Source organism: Euleptes europaea, chromosome 3 (assembly GCF_029931775.1).
Source record: "Euleptes europaea isolate rEulEur1 chromosome 3, rEulEur1.hap1, whole genome shotgun sequence".
Lineage (NCBI taxonomy): Eukaryota > Metazoa > Chordata > Lepidosauria > Squamata > Sphaerodactylidae > Euleptes > Euleptes europaea.
The window spans coordinates 91,843,270-91,869,276 of record NC_079314.1 but is presented as its reverse complement, the minus strand read 5'-3'; the positions used below and the strand labels follow the sequence as shown (position 1 = coordinate 91,869,276).

At 44.5% G+C, this 26,007-nt stretch overlaps 1 protein-coding gene across 1 annotated transcript; it reads left to right on the top strand.

Annotated features, from left to right (window-relative positions):
• The first annotated feature begins 1,270 nt into the window (after nucleotides 1–1,270).
• Nucleotides 1,271–21,465, top strand: TRIOBP (TRIO and F-actin binding protein). The gene is made up of 13 exons (XM_056847084.1): nucleotides 1,271–1,314; nucleotides 4,602–4,658; nucleotides 5,246–5,314; nucleotides 5,680–5,769; nucleotides 7,204–7,313; nucleotides 8,843–9,392; nucleotides 11,523–11,618; nucleotides 16,082–16,229; nucleotides 16,709–16,820; nucleotides 18,042–18,201; nucleotides 18,772–18,885; nucleotides 20,370–20,456; nucleotides 21,304–21,465. The coding sequence occupies exons 1-13, from the start codon at nucleotides 1,282–1,284 to the stop codon at nucleotides 21,463–21,465; spliced, it is 1,788 nt and encodes a 595-aa protein (XP_056703062.1). The 5' UTR covers nucleotides 1,271–1,281.
• The last annotated feature ends 4,542 nt before the right edge of the window (nucleotides 21,466–26,007 follow it).

The window sequence follows — 26,007 nt, the reverse complement described above, 5'->3', positions numbered from 1 at the left end:
GTAAGCACGGAATCCCTAAGCTAAAATCTGACCATGTTTTTTCAGGCTTGATCAAAGAGATTATGGCTCTTCTGCCTTCCTTTCCCTTCCAACAAATGTTCAGCATTCACGCTACAGCTAATGTTTAGATGGTTTGAATGTCCAGTTTAGCCCAATTATCAGGATGTATCCCTTTGCTTCTGGTAACTTTGCATTCTTGACTGAATGGATTGAGGCCTTTGATTTAATTTGACCATTTGCCCTCTGTTAGTAAGTTTCTAACATACCATCTCTATCTGAAGATTGAGACCAAGATGGGTGGCATGTTTGTTCTACATTTCAGGTCTGGATACGGGCTTAACCTGTTTTTGAGAAGGCCACGATAGGGCAAGACCTCAAGTAGTGGGCTTACTAAGTACTTTAGTGTCTTGTGAACCTGTGTCTAGGCAGGCAGATATTTCTACCACCATCTTAGTCCATTCAATACACCTCAGGAACAGTGATCTATGAAATTCCATGCCACAACACACAAACTACACTCATATACTGCAGTCTCCCCCCTCCCCAGTCTTTTTTATAGGGTTTCCCCCTCTGTTTTAATTGCTGCCTCTATCCTTCCCCCCCCCCCAGTTCTCCCCTTGTTCTTGGGCCATGAGATTTCATTGCCTCTGTAATGGAAGTGTGAGTGCTGGCATAGATATGTTTGCATGGAGGGGGAGAGGTGGTGTTTGGAGAAGGAGAGAAAATGAGGAAAACCAGAAACTGAGCATGGAGCCTTTTTTGTGTGATTCTAACTGTTGACTTATCTTCCCATTCCCCCCCCCCTTTCTCCCAACCTTTGGCAGCGCTGGAGGTGAGGAGAGAGGAAGGCTGGGTCACCTAGCTCTAGTTTCCATGTGGGTTTTCTTTCCCCCTCTTCCTGTTGACATCCAGTCCCTGCAATCGGACACTCCAACCAAGTTGCTCTGCAATAGGCTGGGACTTGCAGCTGTAACAACAGGTGGCCCTCCCTTTATCCAATCAGGTTGTGCCCTTTGGGGCGGGCCAGGACTTCTGCTCTGCAGTCTGCCGTAACCTTGGGTGTAACCCAAGATCTGAGCCCTAGGAGATGAAAGGAAGGGAAAGTTTCACATAGCTGGGCTGCGTGGGAGCTGGGTTTTACGGAATTACCTGGCACCTGGTGGGTGCTTTTTTGGAAGCCCAGGGGGAGACTGAACATTCATCCAGGTGTGGAGCGGCTCCCCCTACAATCCTATTCTCGGCTGGAGTATGTGGCATCTGACCCCGTTGGAGAGATTTCTCATGAATGGACGTCTTGATACAGATGGCTCTCCGGTACGTCGTGGTTTTGCTTGTATCTTTCTGTTTCTCTCCCATGGTGTTAAGTCAGCTGTTGTGGTGGAAGGGAGATTGGATCAGCGCTGGTCCAGTATAACTCTGTCATGGAAACCAGTCCTTCCCTTAACTGATCTCTTTAGAAGTTTCAGGGTGATTGGTTTTTCTGGAAAGTTAGGCTGTCTCTCTACTACAATCCAGTAGGAGGTGAACTTCCTTCCGGACTGTAGTATACCTTGGAATGTGAAGATTTCATCTACAGCCCAGCATTCGCATCTGCATGCCCAATCCACATGAGAAGTTGGTTTTTGTGTGTGTGTGTGTGTGTGTGTGTTAAGTGCCGTCAAGTCGCTTCCGACTCATGGCGACCCTATGAATCAAAGTCTTCCAAAATGTCCTATCTTTGATAGCCTTGCTCAGATCTTGCAAATTGCAATTTGTTTTTTAGCAACAAGTATATCTTCCCTGTTCTTGGAGCTGGCTATGAGAAGATTTCTGACAATGACAGGGAAAGGAGTCAAAAGTGTAGAAAAAGAAAGAAACTAAGACAGGAATGGGGAGCAGAGGCAGCGTTGGTGTAAGAAGTATAGAGCACCACTGAGAGACAGAACGACAAGAAAGTGGCAAATTTGTGTAGGGAGGGGAGACAAAGGAGTGGACAGCACACATTTTTACTTATGAAGGGAAGCAGAAAACGCTGTTTCTGATCCTTTTTGTTCCTTACTTTCCCTATATCTCTTATAATGTCTGCAAGTATTTCGTCGCTTAGGTGTTGTTTTTCTCTTAACGGCTGGAAGGTGGAAGATTCAGCCGTGCCTGACTTGTAGAAAGACGTCCTTATTGCTTCACCACATCAGCTGTTCTGTGGTTTCCAGTTCTGAACTGGGAGGCAAAACTGGTTGGGGAGCAGCAGTCGAGTGAACGTGTGTGGCATTACCCCTTTGGGTGATTTAGGATGGTATCCACCCCGTTCGTGTTGACAAACAAGTGCTGTGCCGTGTGTGGGGGGGTGGCGGCCAAGACGTGTGTGACTAGTGGAGTTCCTTTCTTTTTGAAGATTGTTTGCCGTCCCGTAGTTGTGAGCAGGTAATTTTAATATATTTGCTTATCTCTGCATGGACATGAAACTTAACACCTGTTTTGCTTGTTTCCTGTAACGTGAAGTTGAAAGTTGATAAATACGCCGTTTAAGAAGTGTAATGGATAGTATTGGGCTAGCACTTTTGGGGGGAAAATGCTGGGAGAACCGGGGAGATGAAACTTCATTTCAGTATGGTCATGTTGTGCCAGTTTTAATTGAGACCGTTCTGTTCTTGCTTGCTTTCGGAATGTTTCTTAACATCTCTAATAAATATGTAACTTAAATCTGTCGTCCTCAGGTCACTTGTCCCTGGCTTTGTAGAACTGCCTGTCAGCCAGGAATCAGTCTAAGAGAGCCAGCATGGTATAGTGGTTAAGAGCAGTGGCTAAGAGTGGTGGACTCTAATCTAGTGAACTGGGTTTATTCCCTACTCCTCCACATGAGCGGTGGACTCTAATCTGGTGAACTGTGTTGGTTTTCCCACTCCTATACATGAAGCCAGCTGGGTGCCCTTGGGCTAGTCACAGTTCACTCCAAACTCTCCTAGCCTCACCTACCTCACGGGGAGGGGAAGGTAAGGCGATGGTAACCCGGTTTGATTCTTCCTGAAGTGGTAGAGAAAGTCGGCATATAAAAACCAACTTTCTTCTAAATCACCCTTACAAATACTTGATGCAAAACATGAGTCCTTGAGTCTAGGAAAGGGATTAGAAAGTTGAACATATGCATCTGTTTAAATCTCTCTTCTGGTACAGGTTTATCAAGCAGTCTTTATCTCTTATCTCTCTCAGTGGATAGAACAGTGAACAGGGTTGTTGACAGGCCTCAACGCAACAGATTGGAGAGGGGCATTTTAAAAAGGCATGCCCAAAATGGAATACTGGAGTACAGTGGATCTCCGAAACATCTATTTTCTGTTCCATCTCCTTGCCTTGAGTAGGCTTCATTGGCATAATGTCAAAATCTTTGTTTTTAAAATCCTTGCTATCCTAACTAGGTTGGTTGGGGTGGAAGCATGGACTCTTTTGGCCTTTTTGTTTAATGAACTTGTGGTCCAACAAAATGCTAGTACTAAAAACCAATGGCATCAAAAATAGCTATTAAAGCAATACCACTTAACAGCAAGCAGAAGGCATTCGGTCAGCTGGGAGTTGCTGTGCCTTCCCTGACCCAAACAAAACGAGAATCTGGGGTATTGAGGTATAATATTCTGGGGCTGCATTAAGTAGACCAAGTGAAAGCTTTCCCGTAGAACTCTGGAGAAGGAATAGTAAAAAAGCAAGCTTGGGTCCCTGCCTCCCCAGATCTCCTGTACTTAAAATCAGTGTGGTCTAATGGTGGTTAGAGCATGGGACAAGATGAAATGGGACCCAGGTTCAAATCCCTACTTGGACATGAAGCTCTGTAGGTGACCTTGGGCCTAAATTGGTCTCAGCCTAACACGTCTCATGGTACTGTTGTGTTTTTGGAGGAAGGGTAGAATAAGTGTGGTAGACTGGTAGAAGCAGAGGGAATTCATTGGGTTTCCAGGTCCCTCTTCGCCACCGGCGGGAGATTTTTGGGGCGGAGCCTGAGGAGGGTGGGTGGAACCCTCTGGTCATTTTGAAAAACTTTCGCTATCTGAAGAGGATTTGGTATAAGGAAGATACACATTATACTGGCTGATGAAGCCGTACGCGAAACGTGACGTGGATATCTAGATAGCACATTCAGGAATCTGCTTTGCACCCTGGACATTGTTGCTTTCGCTTACCTGCATTGAGATTGTCGTCGTCAGTCCGGTTGCCTGCTGACTTTCTGCAAGCATCTGCGCATGGCTTGTTGGGATTGTTTTACAGTCCTTTGTGACTCTCTCTTCTCATTTGGACTTTGCAGTACTCAGGGTTGCATTGTTTTTTGGAGGGGTTTTTTCTTTGGTGTCTTGTATTTGTTTTTTGTTTTTTTTGATCATTTGGAATTTTGGATGAGTAATATACGTTTATGGTTATATATGAGCCTTGGTGCTGTGTTCTTCTGCTGAGTACCTGGAGGTTGGCAACCCTAGAAATTCAGTACTGGATTGTTCTTGATGGTGCGTGTCTCTCCTTTTTGATGCACTGTTTTTCAATTTGGTTAGGCCTCTCATTTATTTTCAATTCCTGATATAAGTCTTCTTCCAGCCCCTCTCATTAAACCACTGTGCGATCTCTTTTCTCTTTTTCCCCAGCCGGATCTTCTCAATTTCAAAAAGGGATGGATGTCCATACTGGATGAGCCAGGCGAGGTAAGGCTGAGGAGACTGGAAAGGGATCTTCCTCCGACCCCCAGTTGTCATTGCTTATAACCGTGGGCTTTCCCTCACCACTTTTTCAGCGACCCTTATTGAAGAAGCAGGCACAGGAGCTGCTTTTGAATTCCCTTACTGGTCGATTGCGCTGCTTCTCACAAGCTGCTGCTGGTGCAATGTGGATGAAAATCTCTCTGGGTTTACAAATAAGAAAAGTACACAGAAAAAAGGAAGCTTTCTAGAGCAATCTTGGAATGCCCGTCAGAATGGAATGAGATGGCTGCCTAGCTGAGATCTTGGGAAGGATTCATTCATAAGAATAGAATGCTGAATGACTGCTTTTTGCCTAGCATGCTTTTGTGTATTCCGCAGTCTCTCTTGCATGCTTCCTGCCTATATCTTGCTGAATAAACAAGGGGAGGGAGATGTCTCTTGAGGAAGCTGGGGTAGATAGACTTAAGGCTAACACTTGGGCGCGAGCATGAGAAGTCAGTCGTTACTGTGCTCTTCCTTGGTCCCTTTAATCTAGCTCTTCCCTCTTGTCTTGCCCTTCCCGTTCCCCTCCCTAATGGTCCTGTCTGCAGTGGAAGAAGCACTGGTTTGTGCTGACAGACTCGAGCCTGAAATATTACAGGGACTCCAATGCCGAGGAGGTAAGAAGGCACCCCAACCCTCAAGTCCTTTCCTGCATTGGGCCAATCTGGCCATTACTCAGAGTACACGTGAAGTGTTTAGGGAAAGAACTTTGTTTTTACTTTTGCTTTCTTCTGAGCACAAGGGATACTGGGAAAGGTGGATGCTGCAATACTTGGGTGTCATCTCTGTATTGATGAAGGAGGGTTGATAGAGGGTTTCTTAATGTCAGGTCTATTGCACTTGGGGAAAATGGTCCAAGAAATGGAAAGAGACTGATGCTAACTTTAAAAAGGCAGATGGGAAAGAGGCAGATTAGCAAAGAGATGGGAATTGTGCTGTGGTGGGTGTCTGGCTAAAGTTGATGGTCTGGAGGTCCTTTCAGGCAGATGATCTGGATGGAGAGATTGATCTTCGCTCTTGCACCGATGTGACGGAATATGCAGTGCAGCGGAACTACGGCTTTCAGATACATGTGAGTACAGGAACTAAACAGCCATCTGGCCCATAATGCTCAGCACAATCGCTCTAACTGACTACGTGCAGCTACACTAAAAGTGGCATTTCTAGGCAAGGGGATAAAATGAATCTACATACATCAGCACAGTTCCAAAAGTAATAATGGATACATAAGGATGTGTGGTTGAATATTGAGTGGCATAGAACTATAGGCTTCACCTGGGAAGATGTGGATACTCTTCCATGGCATCAGTGTATCTACAATATTCTCCCTCCATAAGAGAAAAATTCATTCAGCAAGCCAGTAAAACTAAGTACATTTGCTGTTTGGGAGTCAGTTACAGCTTCTGTTGGTATTGGTGTTCACTTTTTCGCACCCATTAAGTTACAGCTCACTTTTGTTCCGCAGCAAAGGGAAAAGGAGGTGGAAGGGTGAGTGTATATCTGTAAAACATAGGTGCAGTTTACAGGTAGAAAGTGAAGTTCAGAGGAGAAAAAGCTTGGTTTGCTCCTGGGAGATCTTGGGTCAGATTTCTCAAGGTTGCCCAATATCTTGTTCTCTGTTCCTCTGCCAAAGAATGAAAATAATGAAGATCTTTCTCATAAAGATAACACATGCTGGTAAAAAGAGCTGTAAAAATAACGATGTTTGGTTGGTCTTCTTGAAAGCCATTTGGTTAAGGAAAGAATGTATAATAAGATAGGGAATGCTGCTTGTTTTCTATTCCTTAGCCACATGGACTCCTAAGTACGTAGGCAGGCGGTGCATGGTTTTAGTAAAATAACAATTGTCTGGTTTTTGGTTGAGGTGGAAAGGCTGAACAACATGGCAACCATGTTCTCATGAGTATTCATTACTAAAAGGCAATGATCAGAGCAAATTTATATTTCTGCTCCACCGTAATTAAGATGAGCCACTTCCTGTTCAGTTATAAAGTAGATGCTGTTTCTTTGGGTTACAAGAATAGCTTAATGTTAGACAGACGTTTAAGCTCATTGGGATTGAACTTTGTGTTTAACACAAGCTAATGCTTCTTGTACCCAGCTTGCTAGGGGTAAAGTGTAGGCGACGGGGGAAGGCAATGGCAAACCACCCCGTAAACATAGTCTGCCTAGTAAACTTCGGGATGTGACGTCACCCCATGGGTCAGTAATGGCCCGGTGCTTGCACAGGGGACTGACTACCTTTACCTAATGCTTCTTGTACATGGTTTTTAGTGTGACACTAGCCATGTTAAATATGATTTTAATCCAAAACGTCCTGTATAGCCAGACTAAACTTTTCACTTCCTGTAATCAAAGGCAAATGTATGCCCAGTACGCTTGTGTAGTTTTGTGAAATATGCTCATTTATATCCCTTGTCAGGCCTCTTTTCAAGAATTGGCTGTAGTGTACACGTCTGAATGAAATAGGAGGATGGTTGAGCCATGTTTGACGTTTCCCTTTCAGACTAAAGATGGTGTCTTCACATTGTCCGCAATGACATCAGGGATCCGGCGGAATTGGATAGAGGCACTGAGGAAAAGTATTCGTCCTGCCAGTGTTCCAGATGTTACAAAGTATGTGCCCTGGAAGTATTCTTCTATATCTCCGAACTTGTGACAGTTTCTCTTTCTGCCTTCCTGATAGGTCCTTGAACAAAAGATTTTTAGACTTTGTATGGGACCACCATACTGGCCATTTGGAAATTCCTTCTTTATCTCTGTAAAAAGGTATCTGTCCTCCAAACTATTCTGTGGGGCTCCGCCACTAATATCTATAGCAGTTTGTGCTCAGGAACATGTACTGTGTCAGTTATCAAACGAGTAAAATTGTTCACCACTCCTGAGCAGCACGCTCTCAGCAATTGCCTCTTGATACAATGCAAAAAAATGAAATTTCTTTTCAAGTGTTTATTATATCACACATACAGGGGCCTTCCACAGGCTTCCTAGGCAGCTAACAAAAGTTCAACGATCCCATTTAGGGCAATGAAATTGAATTAAAACCAACAGCATTTCCGAATTGCAAATATGAAAATAGAACAGTACGGCAAAATACAACAGGCGCTGCCTGTGTGTCATAAGAATGTTACCACTGTGTCTTCCAGAGAGCAAAAAAAACGTGGGAGGGGGGAGACCAAAAAACCCTCCTGCAAAACCTGCTTTGTTTTGTACTAGGTTTGGTTCCCATTGGAAGGGCCTGATCCTCCCTAGTGGTACAATTGGGGTATTGTGGCAGCTGTATAGCTACAATAATAGCCACAGGATCCTATGGAGGGGTGGAATAAGGAATGATGGCTGATTCAAGTATATTTTATGCTTGACTCAAACAACGCTCAAGAGAAAAAGCCTCTGCTGGAATTGTAGTACTTGTGGGCTTGGGTAAACTGAAAGACCAAAAGTCTGTTGCTTTTTCCTTCATCCTACCTTTCCAGGACAAAATAGATGAGAGATCTGTGTGCCAGAAATGGAGAGAAAATGAACTGTTAAAAAAAAACTTTTTACCAAGTAAATGGTTTCAGATGGCTAATACAAGCATTCAAGCTGCAAGCCACAGAAGCCAGAATTACTGCTTATCTGACTTGAGGGAAAATTCCTGTCTGATCCCAAATATAGTGATTTCTTTGTCTCTGAACATGGACCACACCATCTGCAAGGAAACTTAAATTGGGTGCCATCGATGCAATAAGCAATATATTTCCTGGTTCTGGTAGTTCTTGATGGCAAAAATTAAGGATATAGAATGCCCAAACTGTATCATCCTGGACACTTCCCACCCATCCCATAAAAGGGGGGGTAGGAAATTCCCAAGAACATCTTGCTGTGGCTTTTTATCATCCCAGATGTCTCAATGCAGAGCAAAACTTGAGTACTGAGCCACAATTCCAGTGCCTGAGTTTTTCTGTCATCTTGAAGTGTTTTTCACGTTGCATTGTCCTTGCGTGGTGTAACAGGGCTGGGTTGTACTTGGGTGTTTCCCAGGACTCAAACAGTATGGGGTGTGACCACACCTTAGTCTCGATAGGATGTGTTTGTAGGCAGCTTTCACAATACCTGCCTGTTCTATTCCCAGCTGTAAGATCTGTTCATCCTCACTCTGATTCCAGGCTATCCGACTGCAACAAGGAAAACTCCTTCCGCAGCTACGGATCCCAGAAGAGCTCCTTCAGGTCAGAAGAGCAGCGGCCAGGCACAGGGTCCGAAGTTATACCCCGGGGCACCAGCAGGAAGTTAGATGGGCAGCGCCATGCTTTTGACTACGTGGAGCTGTCCCCCTTGAAACACGGGCCTTTAAATCAGGGGTCCCCGCAAAGGACGCGAGGGAGCACGAGAGCCTCCGAAGGCAAGCGCGAGGAGCTGGAGCGGGACCTGGCCGTCCGTTCGGAGGAAAGGAGGAAGTGGTTTGAGGCTCCTACCAGTGGGGTCCTGCAGACGGATGGCCTGGCAAAGGATGCCTCTTATAAGGCAGACGACCAGGAGCCTCCAGGGGCCCCCCTTTCCGAGGCTCAGAGGAGGCAGCTGAGTGAAGAGATTGAGAAGAAATGGCAGGAGCTGGAGCGCCTGCCCCTCAAGGAGTCCAAGCGAGTCCCACTGACGGCCCTGCTAACCCAGAGCAAAGGGAGCCACGAAGACATCAGCGAGGCACTGGAGAAAGAGGTACAGTTAGCAAGCAAGGCTTTAGGCTGTTTCATCTCTCTGTCTGCCTTCAGGAAGAGGTGTCCATATTACCCCTCCATGTCATGCAAAAAAGTGTATTTGAATTCTAGCTGCATTTAATGTGTTGCCTTGTGAAGAAGCAAGGCTGGAATGCATGGGTTCTTTTTCCTCTGTGTGTGTTAACGTTGTTTTGTGTTTTTAAGCTACACAAAACTCATATGTGGGCAGCGTGTAAATGTCAGTACTCCCTGGGGCAGGAGAGAACTGGCCCTTCCCTGTCTCTGTTGCATTTGCAGGAACAAACAGTGTAAGAGATAACCGTGTTTGTCTTCCGAAGGCAAGTCCCATACTCTTGTTTGTTCCTTGCTTCCAGCATCTTTGCTCCTTGCTTCCAGCATCTTTTCTTCCCACCACTGATGGAAATGACAGAAGTTCCACAGGGGGAACTTGAGAGCTGTCAGTTCTTAGAAGTGGGTACTGCATTCGGTGCACTACTCCAGCCACGGTGAGATGTATTTGCGCTGAGGGGCTGTAAAAATGTCTTCTTCTCGCTATCCCTCGTGAAGTGCTTCTACCACAAGGACTATTTTCATTGACCATGTAGGACTATGGGGGTTACCACATTATGTATTCCCACCGATGTATTAAGAGTTTGAAACTGTTATAAAAAATACTGTTCACTCTTTGTTTGGCCCCTTTAGCTGTGAACTCGTCTTCCAACCATTTTTTAGCCATGGCATCCAAAAACCATGGCTGTTACCGCACTAGGTATTCCCAGCGATGTATTAAGAGTTTGAAAATGTTATAAAAAACATCGCTTTAAAAGGGTTTTTGGATGCCACAGCTAAAAAATGGTTGGAAGACGTCTTCACAGCTAAAGGGGCCAAACAAAGTGCGAACAGTATTTTTTATAACATTTTCAAACTCTTAATACATCGCTGGGAATACCTAGTGCGGTAACAGCCCCTTTTAAAGTGATGTATTAAGAGTTTGAAAATGTTATAAATAACATCACTTTAAAAGGGGCTGTTACCGCACTAGGTATTCCCAGCGATGTATTAAGAGTTTGAAAATGTTATAAAAAACATTGCTGGGAATACCTAGTTCGGTAACAGCCCCTTCTAAAGCGATGTTTTTTATAACATTTTCAAACTCTTAATACATCGCTGGGAATACGTAATGTGGTAACCCCCTATAATTCTCAAATGAGGCAAGCCCACAGTGTAAATAGTGTGTAAGTTGTAGAACTAAGGACTTCTTTAAGTAATTAAATACAAAGAATAATGAGAGAACAACTGTAATAACAGATCACAGGAAAACGAATAAGGAGCAAAAAGATAGTCTGGCCTGAAACCACAAATCAGGCTGTAACAAATTAAGCCTTAAGCATGAATTTTCATAGCAGCCACTGCAAACAGTGTACTCATTTGAGTGACATGGGGGTCTGCAGCAACCAGAAGAAAAATTATTTTCTCTGCTGCTGGACCTGGGTCAAGGCTGGCCAAAATCGCTTCAAGTAATTTAGATTTAAGCTCCAGACAGAGAGGGCAGGACAGAACTAGTGAGGAAGGGCCTCCGCTTCTTGAGCTCCACAGGGCCACTGGCATTGGGCAACAGGTTGTTGAGTGTAATGATCCGTTAACATGGCTGCTGGCAAAGTTAGGAAGAAGTGGATGGCTGTGAAAGCTGTTCTAAGTTAATGAAAGGTGATGTACATAAGAAGTTTACTGATTAATCAGTAAATTCAGTGGTTGGGTTCTGTTTCCTCCCTTCGACTGTCGTATCTGGTAAATTTTAATTGGAAGGCATCTAGTTTTTACTGTATTTTATATTGTAATTGTTGAGTTTTATATTTATAGGATTTTAATGACTTATGTATAGCTGATTGCTGTAAGCTGCCCTGATCTCCTCCTGGGCAGGGAAAGGGCAGGGTAGAAGTTGAATAAAATAAATGTATTTTGAACTGCTGCCCACTCGCTGTTTAGTTTGTAATCGTGGCCTTAGAAGCCCATATTCTCCTTCAAAAAACTCAGTTTTGTCCTATCAAGCTAGGATGCAAAATATGGATTTTAAAATCGATGCCTTTTCTCTTCATGGCGGCTAAATCGCTCTTCTTTTTTTCTGACTCAGGTCCAGGCCCTGAAATCACAGCTAGAGTCCCTGAGTGCCCAGAATGAGGCCAAATCTCACACAGACCGGCACACCCCCCGAGGCTATATCTCTCAGGTAAGGGCATAGCCAAGAGTGGCTTTACGCCTTTTTATTTTTCTCTCTCCCCCCCCCCTCCCCAGTCCTCTCCTCTAACTGCCCGATAAGGAAAGAGTAATGACAACCGGGGATCACTCCCCCCCCATTTTCCTTGCACTTCATAGATTACTGCTGCTATGGCAACTGCAATTGGGCCCTGTTGTAATCAATGTTAATTATAGAGCAGCCGGATGCCAGCATCTCCCCAAACTATGGTGCGCACTGTTGGCTTTGAAAAGGATCACAAGAAAAACTCAGCCATGTTGATGTATCACTTTTAGGCTGTTTATTCACAGTGTAATGCTGGAACGTGCTTGGCATAATGAGAAAGAAGCTTCCGTTTACAGAGCAAATGTTGCTGTGTGAAAGCTCTCTTGAAATCGAGGGTCATGTAGGTTGGTGGAATGTCGCTTCTAGTATGTAATTCTTGGGAGCGGATTGGATGTGCCCAGGTTCAGGCAGCTTCTTCCTTGAGTATTTGTCTGCAGTTTGCTCCTCCTTTGTTTTGCCTGAAATAGAAATGCTGTATATAAAATAGAATACATAGGAGTGTGGCTTGTGTATTTTCAGGTATACCGATTGTGTGTCCTAGCAGATTGAAATTGCAGTTTGCAATGAGCTTGTCAGCTAGCTCTTACCCTTCTGAATAGTCAAGTTTTACCCCTTTCAGGAATTGCATGAGCAGATACATGAGTGGTAACTGGGTTGCCAGGAAGGCAACTTTACCTGGCTGTGAGCCATTTCACCGCTGAGACTAAACTGAAATGGATGACGGTGAAAAGGACTGAAGGAACAGCAGGATGAATGCTTTGAACTTAAAACCAGTGCTATGGCTGTGAACAAAAGCCAGCACGGTGGAATGGCTAGATTGCCAGGCTACGATCTAAGAGGGTCCAAGTTCAAATCTCTACTCTGCCGTGGAAGCTCGCTAGATCACCTTGGACCACTCAGTCTTGTTCAGTCTGGCCTATTTGACAAGCTTGTGGAAATGATAAAATGAAGGGAGAACCTTGTCCATCACCCTTAGCTTCTTGGAAAAAGGGAAAAACAAAGTAGATAGAAATGCACCCCTTAGCAATGATAGATTGGGCATCGGATCTTCATACCAGTGTTTCCTAAAGGGGAGGGGGTCTCAGCAGCATACAGAAATTGGGTTCTTTAATCATTGAGCAGGCTTTGCTTGAGTGAGTACCCATTCTTTTCTTTTTTTTCCTTTCTTTTTTACAGCCACTCTTCTTTGCAACCTGTGATTTTTATTTTTATTTTTTTGTCTTTCTTTGGGATGTAATTGGGTGGCTAATTCCAGGGAGGATGAATATCCACGGATCAGTATACTGCTTCAGATCAGTAACTCCAAAGCATACGTTGGCTGGAAAGAAGAGTGAGCCAGATTCCCTTTCTCCCTGTTCTACTGGAACTGCGGTGCTTTCAGTTATCAAGGATTGTGTCCAAATAGATGGTTATGTTGCATGATCATTCTATATACCTGCCTGCTAGTTTACCTGTGAATATATCATTTTAAAAAAATTAATTACCCCCAAAAGTACTTCCCCTGCCCACCCATCTGCATGTCGGAGTGGCTGGGGCAATAGTGTGAGTTGTCCAGGGCAAGTGGCTGTGAAGGGGCAGGGTCTGGCAGCTGGCCATGCCAGGAGGTCATAGGTAAAAAGGACCTGATGCATGCTAGAAGACCAAGAAAATCCAAATAAATGGCCAAGACGTGTTGAAAGCTATCATGGCCTGGAGACCCAAGCCCTATGAGGAAAGGCTGAGGGTGTTGGGAATGTTTAGTTTGGAGAAGATGACGTTGAGGGGGGACATGATTGCTCTCTTTAAGTATTTGAAGGGCTGTCACTTATGGCAGGGAGCTGTTCTTGTTGGCAGCAGAGGATAGGACTCGCAATAATGGGTTTAAGTTGAGGGTGGAAAGGTACTGGCTGGATATGAGAAAAAACTTTTTTACAGTAAGAGTTGTTCAACAGTGGAATCAGCTACCTAGGGAGGTGGTGAGCTCCCCCTCACTGGCAATCTTTAAGCAGAGGCTGGACAAGCACTTGTCAGGGATGCTCTAGGCTGATCCTGCATTAAGCAGGAGGTTGGACTAGATGGCCTGTATGGCCTCTTCCAACTCTAAGATTCTATGTACTTGTTTCCCCAGACCGCAAATGGCTTTGGATCAGCAGTTGCTGTTCATGAACTAAAAGCCACCTTTCTCTGAGCTTGAAATACAGTATGTCAGGACTGAATGGCCCAGGAACACAGTGCTGCGCACTCTAGCCCAGCACAGAAAAATTATGTTGCTTTATGGACTTGGTGGGGTTTGCGAATGGTGTCAGTCTTCCCAGGAGCCTAGGTCTAGTGGCCAAACAAATGCAAGGAGCTTCTTCTGTGCTCAGCTGTGATGCAAGTAGTCATGTGTCTGCAGCCCCACAGTTAACCATTGGAAGCTTTTCTTTACCCAAGATGGCCTAAGTTGGAAATGGATATATTAGCTGTCTAATTGTTCCAGACAAGCATCTGTTGATAGTAAGAAGTTTGATAAATATATATAGCGTCAGAGAATAGCTTTCTAAGCTAGAAATGACAGCTGCTCAGAGAGACACCCTGGGCCCCCCACAACACAAAAGATACAGTTGGCATTGCCCAGTGTGCTAGCTTTCATTTTGGTAAAGGCACTCCAGTGCAATATATCTCTATTTCATTTAATGGAGTCGGTGGTCTCCATTTTCTCTCCTCAAGATTTCAAATTTAAAGTTGCATTCAGATAAGCATAGGCATGATTTGTTTGGGTGCTTGTGTCCTCCAACCTTCCTCCTCTTTACACAGAGCCACGAATGAAGAATCCGTGGTTTAGGAAGTCTTTTTGCTGTGACTTTTGAATCTGGGCATTGAAACAAAATAGTGGGGGTTTTTTCCTCTTCTACATCAACCAGGATTTTAAACCGTTTAATCCTGGATTTGAATTCCCGTCACTGGGAAATAAACAACCTTCAGTTTAATAAGATATTCAAATTCTGACATTGCGACATATTGAAGTTGGAGGGTTTCCTTAGGGTTGCCAGCTCCAGGTTGGGAAATACCTAGAGATTATGGGGGTGGAGCCTGAGGAGGGTGAGGTTTGGGGACAGACTTCAATGGGGTATAATGCTATAGAGTCCACCTTCCAAAGCAGCCATTTTCTCCAGGGGAACTGATCTCTGTCGCCTGGAGATCAGTTGTAATAGCGGGAGATCTCCAGCTACTACCTGGAGGTTAGCAACCCTAGGTTTCCTATACTAGGAAATCTTCACCTGTGTCTCCATCTGTGGTAAGGAAGGAGGAATGTGTGAAGCCTGAAAATGGGGTTCATGCTTCCCAGAGTCTTGTAAGACAATTCAGCATGCACTATTTTATATATCAAATAAATAAAAGTTCAGACCAAAATTGCAAATATGTGTACATGCAAAAGAAAGTCCATATCAGAACTCTTTTAACTAATGGGGGTTACAACACCCTCGTGATGCACCAGAGGCCTTCAGTGCTTCATTTTGTACCTCTTGGTTTTAATTAACTCATGAGGCGTATGTATGTGTTTTTATAAGTTAGAATTATAGCCTTAAATCGAGAAACGATTTTATGCCCTTTTTATCATTATATTACTAATGTAATATTTAAAACAAATATTAAAGTACCAACAGAGGAAAGGGAACTAGCAAAATACACAGGTATTTGGTGCAAAGAATAATAACAATTAAATACTTTTGCTGCCAGAACTTAAAAGGCTTCAAACTATTATAAATGGAGTTTTTTGCTCTCCTCTATTTATGATTCACCCTTTCTTTTAACCTAGATAGTTAGAGTATTTGCCCTGCTTTAGTTTTCCATCTCTGAATATTCAGACTTTCAGCAGATTTCCAGTGTCTTCCCTCAACATTTTACTGCAATAAGGTTTAAAACTATTCTACTTTGTTCCATTACTTAAAAGTCCTGAATAAGAACTAACAAAATAATATTTGGCCTTTTATTGAATGCTAAGATGTAACATTGCTTGTTCTTAATATGCCCCCACATGGTGAACAGAGATACATTCATGGAGGTAGACAGTTCATGCTTCTGATTATTTTATTGTGTGTGCTAGTAAGCACCTTCAGCTAACTTTAGGGAAGGGTACTGGGGTTTCATTGTTAATGTTTCCTTGTAATGATGCTGATTTTTGTACGGTCACTAGGTCAGTCATTAGGTCAGCTAGTGTACATGAGGGAAGAAAGGCTTGGCTTCTCCGTGCCTTGGCAGCAGATATCCAGCTGTCTGCCAGAGTGGCACCTGTGGGGGATGACTTGGATTGCCATTTTCACCTTGGTGCAAATATGGTTCCCTGGATCATTGCTGTTCCTTCCCTCCACTTAACAATCACTGTCAATTTTTTGGGGAAAAAAATTTCCCCCCTTCACCTTTTCTGGCAGGACGCGTGTGAGCGCAGTTTGGCAGAGATGGAGGCTTCCCACCGAGAGGTCATGATGGAACTGCAGCGGCACCACCAGCGAGAGATGGAGCGGCTGCATCTCGAGAAGGAGCGACTTCTGGCAGAAGAGGCTGCTGCCACAGCTGCAGGTAGAAACTGCTAGCTGGCTGAGGGATTAAGCCAAATGCTGCTCTTCAGAAGACTCCTCTGTATACTTGGCTGGAGAATCTTGGCAACGTCACAACATATAGCTTATAGAGTGAAGAACTGAAGCCGTTGGAATCTGGTTGAACAAATTTCTCAGACTTTGAACACATGAGCTCACATGAAGCTGCCTTATACTGAATCAGACCCTTGGTCCATCAAAATCAGTATTGTCTATTCAGACCGACTGTGGCTCTCCAGGGTCTCAGGCAGAGGTATTTCACATCACCTACTTGCCCAGTCCCTTTATCTGGAGATGCCAGGGATTGAACCTAGGACCTTCTGCATGCCAAGCAGATGCTCTACCACTGAGCCACAGCCCCTCCCATTAATAAAAGTCAATTTTAAAATCCAGTTATTTCACCACATATCCCAGATAAAGTTTATTTTCTTTTTCTTTTCCTCCCTTTCTACTTTGCTGTAGCAATTGAAGCACTGAAGAAAGCACACAGAGAGGAACTGAAAAGAGAACTGGGCAGATCACGCAGCTTCCAGAAAGGTGGCTTAGACTCAGATGCTCTCCAGCAACAACATGAGTAAGGAATTCTTCTGTGGTGACTATTTGTCTCCTCTCCAAGCATTTGAGTATTATGATCAGGGGGGGAACGACCACAGAATTGCTGAAAAGCAAGGGTGGGGATTGAGACACTCTGATGCAGCCATTTTAGCTGAAAAGCGCTATAGAAGAATGTCAGTTTTATTAGAAGTGCTGTGTGTGCTGAGATGGAAAGATGCTTGGTTCAGCTTAAGGCAGTGATCCTCAGCATGGCACCTGCTATTGAGTTTCCTTGCACCCATTTTCTTCTTCCCAAAACATCTCTTTCTAAAGAAAATAGCTAGTCCTGGCTTTCCTCCGTCTCATTAGTGAAGGTGTGTCTTCAGGGAGCACCCATTCCAAAACGGCCATCATAGAAGGATGCTTGGCTTTTAACCCCTCACCACTATGCAGTTGATCCCCAGCTCTTCACGACAGTCCTTTTGCTGTGGCCACCCACTCTGTATTCTCAAAACTGCACAGGCTGAGCAAGCTTGAGGACCCCTGATTTAGGGTAACTGGGCATGCAGTAATCAAAGGTTGTGCAGTCCTATCCCTCTCATCTACCAATCCCAGTGATGTTGTGAGCTACCCACCAGAAGATCCAGACCTACCTCTGTCTTGATTACAGCAGGATTTTCTCAATACTCAAACGTTTGGAGTGGAAAAAATTGTTATTTTTTTATCATGGTACAAAGCCCTAGGAGCCCCGTGACACAGAGTGGTAAGCTGCAGTACTGCAGTCAAAAGCTCTGCTCACGACCTGAGTTCAATCCCAACGGAAGCTAGTTTCAGGTAGCCGGCTCAAGGTTGACTCAGCCTTCCATCCTTCCGAGGTTGGTAAAATGAGTACCCAGCTTGCTGGAGGTAAAGTGTAGATGACTGGGGAAGGCAATGGCAAACCACCCTGTAAGCACAGTCTGCTTGGTAAACCTTGGGATGTGACGTCACCCCATGGGTCAGGAATGACCCGATGCTTGCACAGGGGTCTACGTTACCTTTACTACAAAGCCCTGGCCAACCCCATTCTTCTCTCTGTCATCCAGGAATACTAGCATAGTTTTCTGGACTAGGGGAGAGCATATTAGAAGGATCTTGAGACACCATGGGTGGGGGGGGATCTCACCTTAGAGCCTAAGAGTGGGGGAATGATGGACGTAGGCCATGTTTGGGCAAGTGCAATGGGACCCCCTTGGTGGCAGTGTTCTGACCTCTGCTGTAGGTCCGATGTGGAGTCTCTAAAGCGGGAGCTGCAGGTGCTCTCAGAGCAGTATTCCCAAAAGTGTCTGGAGATCGGGAACCTCGTAGCCAAGGCAGAAGAACAGGAGCAAATACTGCAGCGCTGCCAACAGGAGGGAAAGGAGCTGCTGCGGCACAACCAGGCAAGTGGCTTGTTGCAACCCTCGGTGGAGAATTATGGAGGAGGACAGTGGTGCAGAGAACAGTGACAAAGGGAAAATATTTGAGGAAGGGGTGCTGTTGAAAGGTTCACACTGCTTTAAAGACCTGTCCAAAAGGTTTTTGATGGCGGAAAATGCTGTCTAGTCACAGCCATCTTAGGATGAACCTGTATGGTTTTCAAGGCAAGAGACATTCAGAGGTGGCTATTACCTGCCTCTGCGTAGCAACCCTGGATTTCTTTGGTGGTCTCCCATCCCAAGTACTAACCAGGGCCAACCCTGCTTAGCTGCAGAGATCTGATGAGTTCAGTTTAGCCTCGGCCATCCAGGCCTGGGTGAAAAGGTTTTTAGTTCTTCCTAATATTTCTATGTAATCAGTTGCTGAGGTGTGTGTGTGGGGGGGTCATGATAACCAGATTCTTCGGGCAAAAGTTAGAAAAGAGTCCAGGCTGTGTTCACCCTGGATTTGATTGCTGGCATTGTCTCTGCCAAACGGGCTGCGGAGTGCTGCTTTTAGTTTAAACCAAATCTCATTCTCCCTCTTATCCCCAGGAGTTACAGAGGCGCTTGTCAGAGGAGATTGGGCAGTTACGGGCGTTCATCGCAGCCCAGAGCTCGCGTGATGGTGCTTCGCACAACAATGAGAGGAACGTTTGTGAGCTAGAGGTGAGGAGTGTTGCTGTTTCCCTTTGTTAGCTGGGCATGCTGGATGTTATGTGCAGCATATGCTTTTGAAGTACCAGAAGACGGGTAAGTGATTGGGAAGGGTTGGATAGGAGACAGGAGATGGTAAAATTTGTGCAGTTGCCAATAGAAGCTGCAATTGGTATCTTGTCTGTAGCGTAGTATGTCTGGTCCTGATACAAACATCTGTCTCCAACCTCAACCTATACATGCAGTCTCATGTCTTGAAGGTGGGTGATTTTGAAAAGGTGCAAATCAGCTTGTGGCAAAGGGCTTGCTGCCCACGCTGGTACCCCCTGGGCCCAGTAAAGTGTACCTGTTTCTCTCTCCTTCCTTTGTTTGGGCCAAAATATTGTATGCTGTGTGTGGAAGACAAGTATTCCTCCAATAAAAGCCTTTTTTTTTTTAGATCACTGCAAAATTAGGGCATTTCCTCATGGCTTCCACAAGCTGAAATGGTAGTAGGCCTAAATTTTAATTCTGGATTAAGCTAAAGAGCTTTAATAAGGCTTGGCTTCCTGCCCTGAAAAACCTCCAGACAAAGACAACATTCAACAATAGCCATACAGATTAGCTTTGGATTACACACATTAACAGATCACTTCAGGATACAATGGTTCCATATTAACATACCATACCCTCATTAGCACATTATCTTGATACTTACAGGACAATACTTTTGCAGGACAATACTCAGCTCAAACCCAACCCCTTTCTGACTATATATTACTCTTCCTACACCCTTGACACTGAGAGACACTGTCCTTCAGTGTTACTACTCTGAAGATGCCTGCCACAGTTGCTGGCGAAACGTCAGGAAAGAAAATTCCAAGACCACGGTTACACAGCCCGGATAACCTACAAGAACCAATAAAGAGCTTTTGTTGGGGGGAATTCCTGTGTGCTGTAAAAATGCTTCCCTATACCAGCCTCTAACCATGTAATCCTACAACCTTCATCTGCTAGCTTTGCACTGAATCAAGATTTCATTTGACTATTGGAGTACTGCTGCATATATCATTCTGCAGTGCCAACATAATTCACATTGAATTCAGAGGGCGGCGGCAGATGTACTTAAATGCCTCACCTTATGCTGGACTTGGAATGGAACTACTTTTCCCCACACACACACAGTTGTGAAGTAGTTGTGTGAAGAGGCCCTTGCTATTTGGTGTTGTACTTGAGACAAAGTATTTGTTGAATCTGGTTGCATTCCAGCAATGCTGGAGTTCTTAACGTATTGGAAACCGCTCGACCCATTCGTGAGAACTTGAATATTCCAGCTTTCTGTGTCATACTGTAAGGCATTTCATAAATGTGTTGTACAAGATTCTTGGACTTAATGCCAGAGGATCTAGTTGTTGGCAGTTCCCCAAGATAGTATAGATCACCTTTTACCCTCCTAAAAAATTGCCTCCTTGGCAAACGCTCCAACTCTTTCCTTTCCCTTCTGTCCTTCCCTGCAGGTGCTGCTCCGAGTGAAGGAGAATGAACTCCAGTACCTGAAAAAAGAGGTCCAGTGTCTTAAGGATGAGCTTCAAATGATGCAAAAGGTTAGAATCCTAGGACTGAATGACCCTTCCATTCCCTGTGGTCCGCCTTGCATACTGAGTCCGTGTGGCACAGAGCATCCTGACTTCTGCAGAGTGTGCCATGGTCTCTGAATTCCTCAACCAGTAATTTAATTGTGGAATTCACTGCTGGTGGCCACAAGCACAGATGGCTTTGAAACAGGGTTAGATGGATTCGTGGAGGAGAGGTCCCTCAATGGCTACTAGCTCTAGTGAGTAAAAGCAATCTCCATATTTAGAGGGAGTAAACCTCTGAAACCCAGCACCAGGAGTAGAGATGGGAAGGCCTGGGGGGGAAACAGTTTTTTCCCCTTTTTTTCCAAAGGTGGTTTTTTTCAGGGGGAAACGGCTTAGGAAAAAAACAGGGAAAAAACTGTTTTCCCCACATTGTTTCCACTTTATTCCAGGCCTTCCCATCTCTAACAGGAGATAACATCAGGGAAAGGCCTTGGCCTGCGTACCATGTGTATTGGCCCTCCAGGACAATCGGTTGGTCTCTGTGTGAAACAGGATACTCTTTTTGTAAGATTTTGAGCAACACTTTACTCGTGTGAGAAATTAATGCGATGGACCCAAGGTACTTTACAATAAGTCAGCAGACATGAAACTACAATAAAAACAGTAATAAAAATATATTATATCCAATAGATCTGTCCTTTTCTCCTAGGCTGGAATATACTCTTCTCCCCTCCCCCCAGAATCATAGGCCGGGGGGTGGGGATCAGGGCTGAGCAGCTTGTCTTCACGAGCCCTGGCTGGAAACACGCTCCCCTCTGTAGTGAACTAAATGCTTCTCTGTGTGGTGCTTCCCCCCCACCCCCCGCCGCAGGATAAGAGGTTTGCCTCTGGGAAATACCAGGACGTCTATGTGGAGCTAAACTACATCAAGCGGCGGTCAGAGCGAGAGATTGAGCAGCTGAAGGAGCACCTGCGGCTGGCCATGGCGGCCCTACAGGAGAAGCAGACGCTGCACAACAGCATTGGCAAGTAGAAGAGAGAGGCCGCTGTGCGTTGTATGAAGCCAAGCTAGCTGGCCAGCAGGAGCAGGGAATGATTCGAGAAGCTGTCTGCACCGGGGGTGGGGGAGGTTGGGGATGCTTAAGGAAGAGAGTGGCCATATATCGGGCATCTCTGCCTGCTGCTTGCAAGGGATCAGGGCTGACCTTTCCATAAAACAATGTGAAGCCTTTGCTTCAGGAAGGAGCTTCCAAGGGGATTTCTTTTGCCTGTCAGCATCCGTCTGCATTGGGGGTTTTTAAGGGGGGGGGGTGAGAATCCAAGCAAACTGAGTTCTGATCCAAGGTCTCTCAGGACCAGCACTGCAATATTCAGCGTTAGTCTGTATTTTAATGTCAAGTGTAAACCAGTCTAGTGGTATAAGCAGGGCCAGAAAAATTTGATGTTAGTATCTAGGACAGGGGTCTGCTATATGAACACATGAAGCTGCCTTATACTGAATCAGACCCTCAGTCCATCAAAGTCAGTATTGTCTACTCAGACCAGCAGCGGCTCTCCAGGGTCTCAGGCAGAGGTCTTTCACATCACTTACTTGCCTGCTCCCTTTAACTGGAGATGCCGGGGATTGAATCTGGGACCTTCTGCATGCCAAGCAAATGCTCTACTAGTGAGCCACAGCCCCTCCCCATGATGCCTGTGGGCGCTATGGCGCCCACTGACACCTTTTTCTGGTGCCTGCCAAGTGTTTTTAGGAAGTGGGTGGGGTCACGTAGGGCTTTTCCCCAGCAAGGCTTCTGATTGACTTTTGGAGATTTGGTTGGCTGTGCAGATTTTTTAAAAAACGTTGCTTTGGCAGCAGTTGCCACCACAGCACAAGGATCTGCACAGTGTTGCTGAAGTTAAGCTGTGGCAATCATTTTGTTGCTGTGTCCACCATGCCGTGTCGGAATTCCAAATGTGCCCACAGGCTGAAAAAGGCTGGGTACCCCTGATCTAGAAACCTGAATATTTTTCTCAGATTTCCGCACTGCCTGCTCATTAAATCTTGAAATACTTTTTCTACCTGTATCCCTTCAATATATAGTTCTGGTTCTAAGTTTAAATATACCTTGCTTTAGAAGGTCCTGGGTGTCATCTGCCATCTCCCAAGCTTCGCATATCTATGTGCTTTTCAGGTGTATGTTTATTCTCCTTAATTCTGGTTATCTCTTTGCTCTCCTTTAGGTTAGTTGGCTTTGCAACTCTCGCCTTGGAGACTCTACGCTGTTCACCGACGTTCCCTTCCAGGAAGCTGGACCAAGACTCCATCAGTGAATAGCCATTGCGTGCACCTCTGTAACTGAGCGTGTTTGGGCTGGATCCTACTATTTGCACCTTCTTTGGGGATTTTATATGTGAAAATATATTTTATATAGTTCTGGGGAGGGTGTTGCATTTTAAAATCTATACCATGTTTTTAACTAGCAGCTGACCAGAGAAGTGAGCCTGATCCTTGCTGCCTTGCAGTTATAACTGTTCCCTCTTGCAGTTCTCCCCACCCACCCCAATGGATCGTGTTGATCCCCGGGGAAATGTATTTTGAGAGGCACTGTGCTGGAGGAACATTTTACTGATGGCTTTATCTGAAGCACCAGTTATGTCTGGAGACCAGAGACTGTACAGAGTTTTGTGTTGCATTGGTTCTCTCTTGTTGTTGTTAAAGTTTTGGGGACTGGCCATTTATATTAATGTACTAGAAACACAGGCAGATTTTCTATGCTGGTGAGATTTCTGTGCATCCCACTACAAAGCCAGCCCCCGCCCCCCAGCATTCCAGAAGTGCATCTTCTACCTGTGTACTCCTAGGGGGGAAGGGACTTTGCTGCTGCTGTCGCCAGAGCCAAACAATGAAGGCAGCTGCTTCTCGCGGCACACTTACTATCGTATAACTTAATAAAAACTTTCAGCTATTCAAAAGTGCTGTTGCTTGTTTGTTTTTGGAGGGGGGCACAGAAGAGATTGTGAATTTTTTTTTTTACAATAACTCTGTAATAATAAATGTTGGACTTTGATGTTGTGGGGTCTATTGCTGTTGCATAACAGTCAGAACAATGCCGTCTATTACCGACCGATTTTTTGTCCCCGTGTTGTAAAATGGGGTCTGCAGCTTGCCTAAAGCTTCAAATGAGCAGATGGCTGCAGCAAAGTATGAACTGCAGCGTCTCGGCTCACAGCCTCTGCATTACACCAGTCCTCACTAGACACTAGTCCTTCACAGTTGCTTAATGGTGACTATTGTGGGCTTGGGTAGTGGGGATGGGGCAAGATTACTGGTGTTCAGTTAGCCGCCCTTTGTAACTTGTGCTATTTGTTTGGATAAGAATTTATGTTAGGCAGTATAAAACCCTATGTAGCCCACATCAGATGTTGGAGCCTGTCTTTAGACATCAAGGCTGGTAATTTGCCTTTGTATTTAAGAAAAAGCTGGGAATACTAGTATGGTGAACATGGCCCAATCCTGAATCCTGTGTTTTTCCTGAATAAGTTGCAGTCAGAGAATACCCAAATCTGTTCTCGGTAGCTAACGGCATGAGCTTGCTTTTTAAATTTTATTAAATATATACACATACCGAACAAAACAACCACACAACAATACAATCAAAAGAAACTTATAGTAACCTCATACCCAGTATAAAAGATAATGCCATCAAGTTACAGTAACAAACAAAACCCACAACAACAAAAGGAAAAAGAGAAAAAGGGTGTGTGCTTCCCTCTAAGATGACTGAGACCACATATTCATTTTAAAAAATGATAATTATCCTATGATATAACTATTCAATACCTTATTCAAAATTTTCATGTAAGGCCCTCCAACCATTAAAAATATTTAATGAGCTATGCTGTTGAAATTCCATTAAACTATAAAACTGTTCCAAATCATCTTAAAGGTCATCTTTCTTTTTCCTCCCCTGAATTAATCTAATCTTACTTGTTAAATTTTCAAGTGCCACTACATTCCTTAATTTATCACGCCATCTATCTAAGGAAATTCTTTTAGCATTTTTCCAACATTAGGCAATAAGCATTCTAACTGCAACTAATGAAAAGTTAATAAGTGGGGTTTTTTTGTTTACAATGGCTGTTTTCATTGATTAATTGAGAAAGCCTAGTTCAATAGTAGGATTTATTGATTCCCGAGTTATTTTAGCAATCTCTGCAAACATTAATCTCCAAATGTTTGCTATAACTGGACATGACCACCATATAGGAATAAACGCCTCCAATTCAACACAGCCTCTCCAGCAACCTTTATTATCAATTTTATTTACGTGGGTTATCCTAACTAGTAAAATACCACTTTTGAGACATCTTTAATGCATGAGCTTTCTTGAGCTCATCGGTTGCACAAGCTACTAGCTCTGTATCTACAGTCTATATATAGAACACATGAAGCTGCCTTGTACTGAATCAGACCCTTGGTCCATCAAAGTCAACATTGTCTACTCAGACCGGCAGCGGCTCTCCAGGGTCTCAGGCAGAAGTCTTTCACATCACCTACTTGCCTAGTCCCTTTAACTGGAGATGCCAGGGATTGAACCTGGGACCTGCATGCAAAGCAGAGGCTCTACCACTGAGTCACAGCAAAGCAGAGAATGTTGGCTCTGCTTTCTCCTTGGCACTCTCCCCATATGAGCACAATGTCTACAAACATCCAAGTTATAATTAATGTCATTTATACGCTGCCTTTCTCCCCAATGGAGACCCAAGGCAGCTTCCATGGCAGAGCAGGGAATACAAACCAACATCTTCCAGATCGTAGCCCAATACGCTTAACCTCTACAACCGTACTGATTCTGCACAGAAGTCCCGCCTTAGTCTCTTGGAGTTCTTTGAGCAAGCATGTGGGTAACATCTAGTAGACATCATGGACTTGCAAAAGGCTTTCGATGTTGCAATATTTGCAGGCTTTCCCCATGGTCAGATTTTTTAAAAAACTGTTCCCTATCACGGGGGCAGAGCCTGTGTGTGTCCAGGTTTGTAAGTGTGGGAAAACATGCATAAGTCAGGCTAGTATGCTCCGTTGCAAATAGTAGCATCAGCTCCCATGCACTGCATTGTCCCTGTCCAAGCACACAGCCCCCCATCCTACAGTGGGGCAATACAATACAATTAAAAAATGGTAAGGGTTACAAGATAACAAATGTGACAGGCTTTAAAGACTAAGTTCTATATAAATGTTGATTTCATTAATCCATGTGTAAGGTGGACTAGTCCTTAACCTAATTTATACTTTATTCTAAGAGTCCCCAACATGGTTCTTGTGGGAGCCATGGCGTCCAGCAAGTGCTTTTAGAAAGTGGGCAGGGCTAGGTGGGGCTTTTGCTGTGCCCATTAAAAGGCATCCTGATAAACAGCATACTATTAGAATTATATACAACCTCAATTGCTGACATTTTTGGTTGGTTCCACCTCTTGCAGCTACCATTTTTGTGATTGGGTTTCCCCCCGCTCGTTCCGTCTTTAACTGGCTTTCAAGTGTCTATCTGCTCTACTGTGTGTATACAGGATGTGCATACAAATGGATGAGATGTGG

Bases quoted from the DNA above. Each gene is read 5' to 3' on its own strand.
- TRIOBP (XM_056847084.1), top strand. From the start codon at position 1,282: ATGAATGGACGTCTTGATACAGATGGCTCTCCG. The intron at 1,315-4,601 runs GTACGTCGTGGT...CTTTTTCCCCAG, and splicing joins TTGATACAGATGGCTCTCCG to CCGGATCTTCTCAATTTCAA. The intron at 16,230-16,708 runs GTAGAAACTGCT...ACTTTGCTGTAG, and splicing joins GGCTGCTGCCACAGCTGCAG to CAATTGAAGCACTGAAGAAA.